The sequence below is a fragment of the Physeter macrocephalus genome, chromosome 11 (genome assembly GCF_002837175.3).
Source record: "Physeter macrocephalus isolate SW-GA chromosome 11, ASM283717v5, whole genome shotgun sequence".
NCBI lineage: Eukaryota > Metazoa > Chordata > Mammalia > Artiodactyla > Physeteridae > Physeter > Physeter macrocephalus.
In genome coordinates this window covers 169,683,785-169,700,145 of record NC_041224.1, presented here as the reverse complement: position 1 = coordinate 169,700,145, position 16,361 = coordinate 169,683,785, and the positions used below count along the sequence as shown (strand labels likewise).

The 16,361-nt window shown below is 39.4% G+C and overlaps 1 protein-coding gene across 13 annotated transcripts in view; it reads left to right on the top strand.

Annotated features, from left to right (window-relative positions):
• The window catches only part of TTC7B (tetratricopeptide repeat domain 7B), a 249,175-nt gene that overhangs the window by 50,490 nt on the left and 182,324 nt on the right, over positions 1-16,361 (top strand). For all 13 annotated transcript variants that reach the window (XR_008618724.1, XR_008618723.1, XM_024130960.3 and 10 more), the window contains exon 4: positions 7,889-8,019. Coding sequence is in view for 11 of the 13 variants with exons in the window: in XM_024130960.3 (XP_023986728.1) it covers positions 7,889-8,019 (131 nt within the window). In the remaining 2 variants the exon portion in view is untranslated. The remainder of the gene's footprint in view (positions 1-7,888; positions 8,020-16,361) is intronic.

Here is a 16,361-nt window from a genome sequence, read left to right as displayed (position 1 = left end):
CTCTGGAGAATTTGTTTCCTTTATATTAAGTCCCTGATACTGACTTGCACATTATTTGGCTACTTCTCATACAAGCAGAAGGCAGATTATGAAACAATTTATCTCTTTTTGTTGTTTTCTGGAGATTTTAATTTTGCACAAATGAGCACTTAAAGCACATTTAGGAAGCCTCAATCAAGTGCTTGCTTTTGAGTAGTTCTGGAGCTGTTCTACCAAATGGTGAATTTTTTCAGTTTATCTTGTATTCTCCTTCAGAGAAAATTTTAAGAGGTTGAAGCAGAGTTCACACTGGAGAGAGGATGCTTAATAATTTTTTTTGCAACCATATAAACTTTGGCTCTAAAGGAGAGGGAGTGAATATTGATCACTTAGGACTTGGGGGACATTAAAACAGTTATTATATCTATTCTTCATGTTCAAAAAGTTTAGTAGAGACATGGAAGTTAAAAACAGAACTGAATCTAATTTCTAGAGATGAAAACTACAATGTCTAAGATGAAAAATACACTGGATGTGATTAATGGCAGATTAGACATTGAAGAAAAGATTAGTGAACTTGAAGACGTAGCAATAGACACCATCTAGAATGAAACAGAGTGAAAACTTTTTTAAAAAGTGGAAAGAGCATAAGTGAGTTGTGGGATAACTTCAAGTGGCCTAATATGTGTGTTATGTTCATAACATTTTTCAAATGTTATGAAAACTATAAATCCTCAGATCCAGAAAGCTCAGTGAGGCCCAAGCACAAGAAACATGAAGAAAACTAAACCAAAGCACTTCATAATCAAAAGTGCTCGTGACCAGTAATAAAGAGAAAATCTTTAAAATAGCCAAAAGAAAGACACATTACATGTAGATGAATAAACATAAGGTGACAGCAGATTTGTTGTAAAAAACAATGCAAGTGAGAATACATAGAGGAACATCTCTAGTACTAGGAGGGTGGGGGGCATGGGCGGGGGAAGCAACCTGTCAAGTGAATGAAAATGAAAATATTCTCAAACATGAAGGCGGAATAAAGCCTTTTTCAGACAGACAGTAGCTGAAAGACCTCATCATCAGCTGAACTGCACTATAATAAATATTAAAGGAATCCCTTTAGGTAGAAGGAAATATGAATCTGCACAAAGGAACAAAGAGCATTGGAAATCATAACTATATTAGAGACTATATCAGTTTTTCCTCATTATTAAAATGTCTTTAAAACATAATCCACCATTTCAATAAAAATAATCATCATGTAGCATTGGATTTATAATCTATGTAAAAGTATAATGTATATAATAAGAAAATACGGACTGGAAAGAGAGAAATGGAAGTATGTAATAGTAAAGGTGTTATGCTGTATGTGAATTAGTATGATATCATTTGACGTAGACTGTGATAAGTTAAACCTTAAAGCAACCACTGACAGCAATCCTCGGAGACTTCCATACCCTGTTTCAATAAATGATAGAACAAGTCAACAGATCATCAGTAAGGATACAGAAACACAATCTACTAATTTTACCTAGTTGACGTTTATATGTCACTCCACCCAACAACAAAATACACATTCTTTTCAAGATTCTTACCAAGATTGACCATATTCTGAGCCAGAAACAAATTTCGACAAAATTAGGAGGGTTCAAATATGTTCTCTGACTTCTGTCAGAGATCCCCAAGACCACCCTCAGGTCAGTGATTCACTAGAAAGACTCACAGAACTCAGAAAAGCTATCATACTCGTGGTTACAGTTTATTACAACACAAAGCTACAGACTAAAATTAGTAAAGCCAAAAGGCACATAAGGCAGAGTCCAGAAGAGACCACAAGATTTAAGTCATGGTCTCACAGTGGGGTGATATGGACAGCACTTAGTTCTCCCAGCAACGATGTGGGACAGCACTAATGGTGTACTGCCAGCCAGGGAAGCTCGCTCAGGCCATCATGTCCACAGTTTGTATTGGGGGTCAGTCAAGAAGGCATAGAGTGCCATGGAACTTAATTATTTGGTCTCTAGTCTCCCTAGAGGTCAAAGTGGTATAGTGTGGCCTAAGACCTACACTGTAAATCACATTCTAAGTATAACTAAATGGTGTGGCCTGAGGCCCCAGATGTACAAAGGCACTCTTATCAGGTAGGATATTCCAAGGGCTTAGAGCTTTTCTCCCAGCTGATCAAAGCCCAGTCCTTTCTCTGGAATGTGCAGAGTTTGAACATCTCAAGCCTGTTTAGTCCTTTACTACATAGACCATAATGCAATTAATTTAGAAATCAATAGTAGATCTTTGGACAATCCCTGAGTGTTTGGAAACTAAATAACACATTTTTAAAGAAGAAATCAAAAGTTAAATTAGAAAGTATTGTGAACTGAATGAAAATAAAAACACAACATATCAAAATTTGTATGGTACTGCTAAAGCAGTACTTGGTGAGAAATTTATCACACAAAGTGCATATATTAGAAAAGGAGGGCTTCCCTGGTGGCACAGTGGTTGAGAGTCTGCCTGCCAATGCAGGGGACACGGGTTCGAGCCCTGGTCTGGGAGGATCCCACATGCCGCGGAGCAGCTAAGCCCGTGCGCCACAGCTACGGAGCCTGCGCGTCTGGAGCCTGTGCTCCGCAACAAGAGAAGGCCGCGACAGTGAGAGGCCCGCGCGCCGCGATGAAGAGTGGCCCCCGCTCGCTGCAAGTAGAGAGAGCCCTCGCACAGAAACGAAGACCCGACACAGCCAAAAATAAATAAATAAATAAATTTGTTAAAAAAAAAAAAAAGAAAAGGAAAAAGGCCTCAGATGTATACTTTGGCTTCCACCCTAAGAAACTGGAAAAGGAAGAATAAATTAAGTCCAGTGTATGCAGAGGAAAGGAAATAATAAAGATCAGAACAGAAATAAATGAAGTAGAAAACAGGAAAATAATAGAGAAAAATCAGTGAAACCAAAGTCAATGAAATCAAAAGATCTTAATGAGAATTTCAACAAAACTGATAAACTGTTAGACTGTTCAGGATAAAAATAGAGGACACAAACTGCCGACATCAGGAATGAGAGAGATGTCACCATTGGAGATTCTACAGATACTAAAAGGATCAGGGAGCATTATAAACAACACTATACCAATACATTTGACAACTCAGAAGAAATGGACAAACTACTTAAAAGATGTAAACTACCAAAGCTCCCTTAAGAACAAAGAGATATCTGAACAACCATATATCAAAGAAATGTAATTTATAGTTAAAAAGCTTCCCCACAGAAAACTCCAGGTCCAGATGGCTTTACTGGTAAATTCTACCAAACATTTAAGAACAAAATAGTAATTCTACACGAACTCTTCCAGGAAATTGAAGGGAGGAGAATACTTCTCAAGTCATTTTATGAGGCTAAGACTTACCCTAATACCAAAATCAGACAGAGACATTACAAGGAACCTATAGACAAATATTCCTCATGAACATAGATGAAAAAAATTCCAAGCAAAAATTTAACAAATCAAATCTAAAAATATAAAAAAAGGATAATACATTATGGTCAATGGGGTTTATCTCAGGAAAGGAAGTTTGGTTTAATATTTGAAAATCAGTCGATGTAATTCACCAGATTAAATAAAAGAGAACAAGCCATAGACACAGAAAAAGGATTCGAGGAAATCCAACATCCATTTTTGATATAAACTCTTAGCAAAATTGGTGTAGAAGGGATCTTCCTCAACCTAATAAAGGGCATCTATGAAAAACTGATAGTTAACATCAAACTTCATGTGAAAGACTAAACGCTTTCTCCCTTAGGTCGGGAATAAGATAAGGATGTCTGCTCTCACCATTTCTATTCAGCGTTGTACTGGAGGTTCTTGACAGTACAATAAGGCAATAAGGCAATGAATAGAAATAAAGGCATCCAGATTGGAAAGGAGGAAGTAAAACTGTCTTTATTTGCAAACATGATTGTGTAGAACTAATAAGTGAATTTAGCAAGGGTACAGAATATAAGATCACTATTCAAAAATCTGTTGTATTTCTATATGTTAGCAATGAACAAAAGGAAATGAAAATTAAAACAATACCACTTACAACAGCATAATAAATATGAAATACTTAAATCTAACAAAAGGTTTGCAAGGCATGCACACTGAAAGCTACAAACCATTGCTGAGAGATGTAAAGAAGACCTACATAAATGAAGAGACATACTCTGTGCATAGGTCAGAAAACTCAATACTGATTTTAATAGACATTTCACCAAAGAAGATGTGTGGATAACAAATAAGCACATGAAAAGTCAGTATCATTAGTCATTATGGAAATGCAAATCAAAACCACAATGAGATACCACTTCACACCTACTTAGATGGCTATAACAAAACAGTCAGACAATAACAAGTATTGACAGGAATGTGGAGAAACTGGAATCCTCATAAATTGCTGGTGGGAATGTAAAATGGTATAGCCACTTTGGAAAACAAGTGTTTTTTAAACAGTTAAAAGTAAATTTGTTTTCTGACCCAACAATTCCACTTCTAGGTATTTACCCAAGAGAATTAAAAATATATGTTCACACAAGAAAATTATACATGAATGTTCATAGCAGCATTATTCATAATAGCCAAAAGGAAACAACCCAAATGCCCATTACTGGCAAATGGACAGATAAAATGCAGTATATCCATACAGCAGTAAAAAGAAATGGAGTATTGCTGTAACTTGGAGGAACATTGAAAACATTTTGCTAAGTGAAAGAAGTTAGACACAAAAGACCAGATATTATATGATTCTATTTTTATGAAGTGTCCAGAAAATGTAAATCTGCAGAGACAGAAAGTAGATTAACAGTTGCCTGAAGCTGGGGCTGAGAATAGAGATTGATTTGGGCAGAAAGGATCATTTGGGGATGATGGAAATGTTCTTAAACTGGATTGTGTTGATGGTTGTACAACTCTATGAGTTTATTAAAAAAATGTTGAATTTTACTTAAAATGAGTGAATTTTATGGCATGTAAATTATCTCTCAGTAGAGCTATTTTTAAAAAATGATATACTGTATACTGGTAATCCAGACACATAATATTGGTGAAAGAATAGACCAAAAAAATCAGTGGAACAGAACAGAGAGCCCAAAAATAGACCCACTCAACTATAATCAACTGATTTTTGACAAAGGAAGGCAATTCAATGGGGAAAGGTAGTCTCTTCAAATAGTGCTGGAACAAATGAACATCCACATGCCATATATATAGAGAGAGAGAGAGAGACACAAACCTTATACCTTTCACAAATATCAACTCAAAATGGATTGCAGACCTAAATGTAAAATGCCAAACTATAAAACTTCTGGAAGATAACATAGGAGAAAATCTAGGTGACCTTGGATTTAGCAGTGGCGTTTTAGAGACCATACCAAAAGCACAATCCTTGAAAGAAAAAATTGATAGGTTGGACTTTATTAAAACTAACAACTTTTGTTCTGTGAAAGACACTGTTAAGAGAATGAAAAGTCACAGATTGCGAGAAAATATTTACAAAATAGATATCTGATAAAGGACATGTATCCAAAATATACAAAGAACTCAGAAGTCAACAGTAAGAAAACAAACAACTGAATCGAAAAAAGGGCGAAAGATCTGACCAGACGTTTCACCAAAGAAGGTATACAGATGGCAAATAAGCTTAAGAAAAGATCAATATCATATGCCATTAGGGAATTGCAAATTAAAACAACAGTGAGACACCACTATACATATTAGAATGACTAAAATTCAAAAAACTGACAACACCAAATGTTGACAAGGTTGCTGAGCAGTAGGAACTCTCATCATGGCTGGCGGGAATGCAAAATGGTGCAGCCACTTTGAAAGACACGTTAGTAGCTCCTTATAAAGCTAAAAATAGGATCTTATAGAAAAACCCAAACAAACTTTTTGGCCAACCCAATAATATTTATTCTTACAAAGCTATTTGTAAGTAAAATATATTTATTTAGCAATTTCTTACAAACGCATTCTCACCATACAATCCACCAGTTCCCCTTCTTGGTATTTACCCAATTGAGTTGAAGTCTATGTCCACACAGAAACCTGCATGTGAATGTTTATAGTAGCTTTATTCCTAATTGCCAGAACTTGTAAGCAACCGTGGTGCCTTTAAATAATGAATAGATGGAATGTTATTCAACGACAAAAGGAAGTTAGCTATCTGTCTTCAAAAAGACATGAAGGGACCTTAAAAGCATATTTCTACGTGAACAAAGCCAATCTGAAAAGGCTACATACTGGATGATTGCAATTATATGATATTCTGGACAAAGCAAAACTGTAGAGACCGTAAAAAGATTAGTGGTTGCCACGGGTTCAGGAGGAGGGCTAGAGGGATAGAGCACAATTTTAGGGCAGTGAGTCAATTCTGTACGATGCTGTGATGGTGGATACATGACACTATGCATTTGTTAAAACTCATAGAACTTCACAACACAAAGAGTGAACCCTAATGTAAACGATGGACTTTAGTTAATAAAAAATAGAGTCAATAAAAACAAAAGAAATCATGATGAAACATTTAAAAAGCGCAACCTCAATAAAGCTGTTAAACAATAACAACATCTTTGGCCGATCCGCATCTTCTGTGACAACGTGGTCACCTCTGAGCTCCCCGGCACACTGTCCTCAGCTGTGGGCTCCCTGTGGATGGAAGTGGTTTCTCCTTCCCGTGCAGAACGACCACCTCCTGTCACCTTCTACAGCCTGGAGGGACTGTCACAGTTTTATAAGAACACCTTGGAGGAGGCGTTCTCAGAGTGATTCACGGGAGGCTCTGGGTCACTTGCTGGCGTTTGGTGTGTCTGGTCCCCTCTGCGGTGGTGTCTGCTCTGAAAGCCAGCAGCTCACTTGACGGGTATTGCTGGGGAGGCCCCAGACCTGGGTTCTCATTCCTGCTGTGCTGTTAACTGCCTGTCAGGTTTTGGGCAAGTCGCTTACTTTACCCTGATGGTTCTCAGCTTCTTCGTCTATAAAATGAGTGGGTTTCCCAGGGACCTCTCTGGCCCCTTCCAGTTGCAGAGCCGGACTGTGTCCGCATGGAAGCTTCTCGCGCCCTCGTGCGTGGAGTGAACCTGTGCAGTGTGTGTTTCCCGGTACCCCAGGGCACTTGACACAGCAGAAACCCTCCCCGCGGGGCTCCCTCTCTGCGTCCAATTGCAGGCAGGGACCTGGAGCCCGACGTGCCCCAGGCTGGTTGCCCAGCACAGGGGCTGAGGTTGGTGCTGGGTTTACGCAACAGCTGCTCCTCTCAGCATTGTTATTTCTCAGTCTTTCATGCTTTCGTATCCTGTCCCAGCCATGAACTCTCTCTTGGCAAAGAGTAACCCCTCCATCTCCCAAGAAGTGCCCACACAGCAATGTTTTGGGTGTTTTCTTGGCCTGGAACTGAGAGGTGGCTTGGGGTGTTGTCATTGCTACAGAACTCTAGGGCTGAGAGTTGGGAGATTTTCCTGGTATTTAGAAATGTTTTGTGTTCAATCGGTTAAGTGTACATCTTGGGATAGAAGATATTCTGTACCTAGTATTATGCTGTGAGCCTACCTGTACTTACTTTAAAAAATTCTTTAAGGAACTTGCAACATATGTGAATGAGAAGCTCTGTTAGATCTGAATGGAATCATGGTGAAGTACCTGATCAAATTCTCAACCTGGATATCAAAGTCAAATGGTGCTTTCTGTATATTTAGGGGCCTCCTTCATCTGTAACTTATGGATATTCTTTTTGTACTCCATTTTGATGTTCCATTTTGTCCTTAAAGAGAGAGGGCAGAGTATCTGCTTCTCTAATATTATCTGGCCCTCTAGAGCAATATTAAAAAATTAAGCCTCATGAAAAACAACTTACCCAGCTTTTGTATGTTGATTTTTTTTAGGACTTTGTTTAGAGAAGTTGCCTATTTCTTCTTCTGCCAGTAATCTCCATGTGGATCGGGAACAGGATGTCATCACCTGTTATGAGAAGGCAGGGGACATTGCACTCCTGTACCTCCAAGAGATAGAAAGGGTAAGTGAGGACCATGTGTTCGTTCAGTTGATAATTTTTTAAAATTTCAAATCAGATCTCACAGAACTGTGGTCAGCCTCTGGAAGCCTTCAACTTGTCTGTCTCTGGGTGCAAAGCTTTGCTTCTGTTTTTTAATGCTATGGAGAATATGGTGGTAGATGTGGCACCTTGTGAAAATAGATGGGTCAATGTTTGGGAAGCATTTTAACATCCTCTGAGCAGAAATGACACTATGCATCTATTTATACCCTCAGTGCCCTGAAGCTGGCCAATCACTCCTGTTCTCAGAGGCAAAACAGGTTGAGCTTCCTTCGTACTTGCGTGGATTATGTACCAACATAGGGTACATCTGGAGTTTGGGAGGCTTTGCCTCAATGGTCATGCCAAAGGGCTGCTGGGGACTCTCAGCCAACCTGCTTGGAGCAGGCTGTGTATCCTTGAGACCACCTGGGATGGTTTTCTCCCAGCAGTCAGTGGTTTGCCTCTGCTGTGGGGAATGAAACCAGAAGCTGATCAGAGGGCCATCTGAGGAGAGAACGAGTGAGCAAGGGACCCTGAGCTCACACCCTCAGGCAGAGGAAGTTGAAGGCTGGATGAGGCTGGGGAGGTGTGGGCAACTTGTCTGTTTACTTCTCAGCGTTAATTTTCCCATCTGTAAAAGGAGCATAACAATGGTTCCTACTTCATGGAGTTCTTGTGGGGATTGTAAAAGGTCGTTTAAATAAAGGCATTTAGCCCAGATTCAGAAACGTATTGGATTCTTGGTAATTAACACTTATTTTTACTAAAAACAATAGCTCCTAGTCAAGTCTGCCCCTCGCAGAGCTTCCTGGTGTTCTAACCAAGGCTCGATCCTGATATTTCCCCTTTCAGACCCAGAGGTGCATCCTGTGAGATTGTTTGAAATGATTAGAAGTTCTGTGAGACTTTTTGAAAATGGTCAGAATCTTGTTTCCCATCAACTTATGGGTTCTCTGTTTCCTTAAGGATTAGAATACAGAGGGACTACCAAAGTCTTGATAGCTTTTGTTATTTTATAAGTGTCCAGACTGGAAGTAGTTTCTTTCATAGAAATCTTTTTGTAGTGTGTTGATGTGGGTGGCAAGGAACAGAATTATCTTTCAAGAGCAGGGAGAGTAGGGTGAGAGCCACAGAGAAGAGGGGGAGAGGATGATGGGAGTGGTGTCTGGCCTGGCCCATACCAGAATGGATTATACATCATGGTTCGCAATATCCAGGAATTCAGGAATATATTTGGCCGTCTTGCCAAAATGTTGTTCTGTAAGAAATCTGCTATGAGAAAGGAATTATTTGTTATTCAGAATTTATGGTACGATCTTTAGAGAAATGATCATGCAGCTTGATTTTAAAATCTACATGATTTTCATTGTCTACCTTCCTGATGGCCAGTGCTGGGCAGCTGAGAAGTCTGCTTATGCCAGCTAAGCTGTTCTTGTGGACCCCACAGCCCTTGCCACTTAGGGGACCTTATTTTGCATTTTACTCTCTGTTGTCACGCTGGGGCTGCCTTCTCCTGGCTGGGAGAAAGGAGGTTCATCTGTTATGTGTGTCTTTAATGATGTGGGAATTGGCAGATCTGGATGTACTTCCTGCTGTGTTCCTTTATAACCATCTATTCACCACTGGGTTCTTTAGCCAGACCAGAAGGGAGACTCTCATAATCGTAGGATTTAAAATAAATATTTTTCGTGGTTTTGAGGAAACGGTGATCATAGGTTGTTAGATTTTGAGAAGAAAATGGAGGCCCAGAAAGGGAGACTCCAAGGACACACAGGAAGTTAGGGCCAAAGCTAAGATTAGAACTCAGCTCTTCTGACACCTAGTTCAGCATCACTTACTTCATTATCCCAGGCTGCTGCCAATAAACGTGGAACCCCGTAGTTTCTTACACCCTTATATATAGAAAGTGCTCAATAAGTATTTGACCAAGCAAGCCATCGCTCTTAGTAGTGTGGGGAAGCAGCCTCACTCAGTCAGTGTATGGTTCAATTTCAGGGTATATATTAGATGACTTTCACATTTCTGGCTCTGATTTTCCAGTCTGCGTTTTCCTGCATGGGAAACCACTTTGGGTCTCCCCAGATCCAGGAAGCTGGGATATTAGCAATGAGAGAGACTGAATGAATGAAACGTCTGTTTTGACTGTAGTAGATGCTCAATAAATTATCTGTGACTAATTAGACGTCTAGGGGAAAAATGACCTTCCTTAAGTGACCACTGGGCTTGGTGGAAGTTCAGGGGTTTTTATGAGGCAAGACAGTGGTGCCATGCAGAGGAAGATACCTGTCTGGCCTTTTTTTTCTTCCTTTAACTTAAATGACTTTTAAGAATTATGCTAAATTGAAAACAAATGTTAGGAAAATAAAATCTGAAGGAAGCAAAAAGACTGGGGCAAGCTTAGGTAAATATGTACTTTGCTTTTCTGGGTAGGTAGCCCTTTAAGTAGAAAACCCCACCACTCTGTTCCTGTGTTTGTTCTGCTGGGCAAAGGCAGTCTTTCAGTGGTTTTCCCCCTCATTTCCCAGCCATTCTAAAGCGAAGAAACTTCTGTTTCCCGGGACCTTTTGGCCTTTTATTTGTGTGTTGTCTCTTAATTTCATTCACTAGCAAGGATAAAATTTGAGGAGAACTTTTGAGCACAGTTTGGAGTATCGTGGAAAATGTTTTTTCATAATCTGGAACCATCGATTTGTTTCTGATGCAGCCTCATTCCTCTTCTAGTTTCTCTAAGAGTGGGTATGTTTAGCAACGTTAGTGTTGTTTGTTTCCTGAAGGGCAGGGGCTCTTCAGAAAGGGGGCTGACCTTGGCTTCCCCTCCAGGCGGCTAAGTTAAGTTGGGAGAGGCAGCAGGGCCCAGGGGTTAAGTGACGCCGGCGTTGGGATCCCGGCCTTGCCACCTCTTAGCTGTGGAACACCAGGCAAGTTACTCAACCTCTCTGTGCTGCCTCCGAACCTCAGCTGTAAAATAGCAATAATAATTGCTGTAAGGCTGTTGTGAGCATAAATTGGGTTAACTCACGTTCTTCCCAGTACGTGTTCAGCACACATTAAATGTTCGTTTTATTGTCATTATCTGTTCCTGTGTCACCTGGCAGTGGAATCTTTCCTAACCTTCGAAGATTTCAGATATTTAGATGAAAATATGTAGTATTTTAAACATGCTGTTTTATTAAAAGTGTTAAATAATTTTAAAGAGATGTTTATGGAGTAATTTTTTCAGAAGAATTTGGTTTTCCATTTCTTGCCTGGAAGCTAATGGAACAACATCTTGCCTAGAGTCCGCATTATCATATCTGGGTTCTGAATCTCTGTTCACCCCGGCTGTTTGACCTTGGTCCAATCGTTTACATCTGTGTGCTTCGGCTTTCCATTTTCGTGGCGGGGTTAAAACTGCCTGACTTGTCTGGGGAAGAAAACCAGTGAGCCACCAGTGTTCTCCACCCAGTATGATAGGAGCTTTCCATGTACTGTTCTCCCTCCTTGTTCCAAACGGGAGGCAGGGCCAAAGGAAATTTGAATACCCGAAAGCCGTGTGCATTGAATATTTGTTTAGTGTTGTCCTTGTTACATTAGGGTCACAGAGACATCTGCTAATAATTTTCTCTGATAGTTTGTTCTCTGAAGGGGAATGAAAGATACCTCCAAAATTATGCATATAGAATAATTTAATCAAGTAAACCAAATTAGAATAGATGGACATGACATAGGTTGACCTTGATTAGTATATCTTTGGATGGTGGCACTACACCAACAGTAAATAAAGTTATCTGCCCCACAAGGAGCTTCTAAAGGTGCAATGATAGGAATAAAGATGACTTCACCCTCGAATATCATAATATGAGCCCTGCTTTTGGCAAATGAAATCATCCTGTCTCTGTCCTTTGCATGCATCAGCCAACCAGCTGGGTATGGCTTTCTTGAGCAGAAGCCGTGCCAGGGTGGAACTTTACCTTCTGCTGACAGTTCATTCCTTTACACCCTATTTTAGAAAAGAAGTTAATGCTAAATTATGGGCCACCCATAGATTTTTTTTTTATGGGCTGTTTTAGCGTTAAAGTTTTAAGAAACAGCTGGTGCCCAAATGTTGCAGGGCCCAGCCTAGACTTTATCTGTTCATCAAGAGTTGTTCACTGGTCGTCGTGGTCAGTCCTCGAGTGGATTCTGTCCTCCCCACAGGAAGAACTCGCAGTGACACAGCTGAGGCGTTGGATTCACAACCGGATTAGATTAAGGTTACTGCGTGTCTTGAACTCAAACGAGATGTCCTAGGAGAAGTACGCAGTGCTACTGACACGGAAGGCAGGGTGTGACTCTGGAGGTCCGTGTGGCTGTGCTTTTGGGTCTAAAACATGAGACCATGAAGAAAAGATGGATTCTCCCTTCTCTTCTCCTTCCCAATCCCTGCCTTTTCACTTAAGCTGAAGCAGCAGGTTTTAGGTCATGGCTTAATGTAGTACATCTGAATAAACTACTTCCTTAAAGAAATGTCAAGAAACTGACTGGCCAGGATGTTGCTCTGACTTTGAGGCCGCCATCTGACTGGCTGGGAAAGGAGGCTGCAGCACACTTAAAGCTGAGTTAGAAAAACCTGGAAACCAGAAAAGAACAGTAGCTTATTTTAATTTTTGTATGTTCTTGGTCAGTCTTTGCCCTCATAATTTTATAGCATTAAAGGGATCTCTATCTGTCTTTTTTCGCTCAACATTACATCAAAACTTCAAAGTGTTGTCATGGTTATGTAATATTTTATCAAGTGGATGGCCTCTATGATATAATTCACTTATAGTTGGGTATAGCCTGTTTTTACAGTGCTCTGGTGCCAGCTTCCTTCAGGTGGCTTTTCCCTTGTTTTGCTTTGTTTCTTCCTAAGGGCAAATTCCCAGAAGTCGGGACATTTTTAACATTCTCGTTACTATATATTGTATCCAATTGCTTTCTACAAGTCATACTAACATCTACCTTTGGCCGTACAGGAGAGGAGTGGTTGCTTTGCAATCTTGACGGGGTTGCATTTGTTTCTAAGTTACTTTGCTGATTTGCCTGGTGAAAGCAGTACTTTGCCACTTTGGTCTGCATTTCTTTGACTATCAGTCAGGTTGAAATTTTTTCCATCTATTTGCTTACTAGCTATATTTCTTTTCTTTTTTTTAAATCACAGCATTATTGAGATATAATTCACATACCATAGAATTTACCCATTTAAAGTATTCAATTCAGTGGTTTTTAATATCAGAGTTGTGCAACCATCACCAATATTTAATTTCAAAACATTTTCATCACCCCCAAAAGAAACCCTGTATGCATTAGCAGTCACTCCCCATTTACCTCCAATTTCTCCAGTCTCTATAGATGTGTATATTCTAGACATTTCCTATAAATCAAACCATACCACATGTGGTCTTTTATGACTGGCTTCTTTGGCTTAGCATAATGTTCTCATGTTGCAGTATGTATTGGTACTTCATTTCTTTTTATTGCCAAATAATAGGCCATTGTATGGAGATACTACATTATGTTTATTTATCCATTCATCATTTTATCATTTATTATTTGGGTCGTTGCTACTTTGAACTATTATAATAATGCTGCTATAACTTTTTGTGTATAAGATTTCGTGTGGACAAATGTTTTCATTTTTCTTGAGTATATTCCTGGGAGTGGAATTGCTGGGTCATATGATAACTTTATGTTTAACCTTGTTATATTTCTTTTTTGTCTGTTTATACTTTCTCTCTGGTTTTAGGATGTAGTATTATTCTTATAAATTGAATAAAGCTTTTATACCATAAATATGTTAACTCATTATTATGTTTGCTCTGAATGATTTCCCACTCAGTACTTTTCCATTTCTAAATTGTTCATAAATTTTAAATCTATTATATATATTAGTTGAATCTGATTATCTTTTTATTACATTTATTTCATTGTTTTAAAGCTGAAATATTGGGAGAAATCTTCTCTAGGATTTAAAAAGTTTTCAACCATTTTCCATTTTTTAAAAAACAACTTTTAATTTTCAAGTCTTGTTGGAGAGATTTATTTTGGTGTATGATATTAGATATGACTCTAATGTTTTCCTCAAACTTCAGTACCACTTTAAGATGATCTTGGGCTTCCCTGGTGGAGCAGTGGTTGAGAGTCCGCCTGCCGATTCAGGGAACACGGGTTCGTGCCCCGGTCCGGGAAGATCCCACATGCCGCGCAGCGGCTGGGCCCGTGAGCCATGGCCGCTGAGTCTGTGCGTCCGGAGTCTGTGCTCCGCAACGGGAGAGGCCACAACAGTGAGAGGCCCGCGTAACGCAAAAAAAAAAAAAAAAAGATGATCTTATCTTTTTTTTAACATATTTATTGGAGTATAATTTCTTTACAATGGTCTGTTAGTTTCTGCTTTATAACAAAGTTAATCAGTTATACATATACACGTGTTCCCATATCTCTGACCTCCTGCGTCTCACTCCCTCCCACCCTCCCTATCCCACCCCTCTAGGTAGTCACACAGCACCGAGCTGATCTCCCTGTGCTATGCAGCTGCTTCCCACTAGCTATCTATTTTATGTTGGTAGTGTATATATGTCCATGCCACTCTCTGACTTTGTCCCAGCTTACCCTTCCCCCTCCCCGTATCCTCAAGTCCATTCTCTAGTAGGTCTGTGTCTTTATTCCCGTCTTACCCCTAGGTTCTTCATGACCTTTTTTTTTTTTCTTAGATTCCGTATATTTGTGGTAGCATACGGTATTTGTTTTTCTCTTTCTGACTTACTTCACTCTATGACAGACTCTAGGTCCATCCACCTCATCACAAATAATTCAATTTCGTTTCTTTTTATGGCTGAGTAATATTCCCTTATCTTTCTTTTTTCATATTTTCTGTTATGTATTTTAAGTCATTTAATAAAATTTTAGACACCACAGTAATTTCTGAACTTTCCTATTTTGTTCTGCTAATCTTATATTGCACCAGTGTGACACTGTTTAATAAGTGCTTCTTTATGATATGTTTTAACATCTGAAGGGATTAGTAACTACTTATTTTTCAGAATACCCGTTGTCCTTTTCTGTTGGTATTTCTAGATGCATTTTAGAATAATTGGGATTTGGTCAAATTTTTATTAATGCTATACATTGGTTAGGAGAATTATATTTAGTCTTTACTCATCTGTGACCATGATACCTCTCTCCATTTTGCAAGATTTTTGTTTTACAGACTTCAGTAGATGGATTGTATTCCCAGATCTTTTCTATTTGTATTGCTTCGCATATAGGATCATTTTTTTCATTGTGTTTTCACATATAGCAATGCTTTGGTTTTTTTAAATTCAATTACAAAAATATTTAACGAGTGCCTTCTTTGTTCTGCACGCTGTGCTTGACACCAGGGGCACTAGAAGAAATAAGCCACAGAGCATGTCCTCAGGAAACTTACTGTTTTCTGAGGACACAGGTCCATAAACAGCACGTGGGCTGCTTTGGTGGGGAACGCTCAGAGAATTCTGCAAGCCCAGAGAAGGGTCTTGGACCCGTGCGGAAGTTCAGGGATGGCTCTGGAAGAGGTGACACCTGAGCTGAACCTTGAAGGCTGACAAGGATAGCAATACAGGATTATCAGCCGCAATACTGAACTCCTCCATAAAAACAGAGTTGATTCTTTTCATTTTTCTAAGGATATGAACATATGGCAGAGGAATGATTTTTGTCGTTATTCTTTCTTCCTTTCTAGTATTTTCCACTTTATCTCTCTTTCATGCCCTATCTCCAGACTTTTCTAAAACAATGTTATTATAAAGGTGGTGGAAAGTATCCTTATTTTGTTCCTACTTGAAGGTGATACTTTAATATATCTCCAGTAAGGATTATAATGTTTACATGCTCATTAAGTTTCTCATTTGCAGTTCATAACAATTATGTAGGTATATATTATTATCCCCATTAATCAGATGAAAACAATGAAGATCTGAGAGAACAAAGGAGTTGTCCTAAGTCCACAAGTGGTGAGGAATGTCAGAACCAGACCCTGAACCTGGGCCTTTTGACCTAAAATCTTTGGCCTCTGCCCACTTTCTGTCATGCTTCCTCAGGTGTTGGGTGTGTGCTTTTGCCAAAGCAGGCTGCACTTGTTAAGGATACTTGTCAGCAGTCCTCTCAACAGGGAAGTGTTTATCCACAGGAAATGTGGTGGCTTCGACACTGCCAAACAATGCTCCTGCCCAGGCCCATGTGTTAGAGGCTCTTTGTGAGGAAGGGATTAAATCCAAGATACTTAGACTTCAGGGCAAACTCTGAGCTAAGCTATTCCCTCTCTCTCCCACCTTGCATTTTTCCTA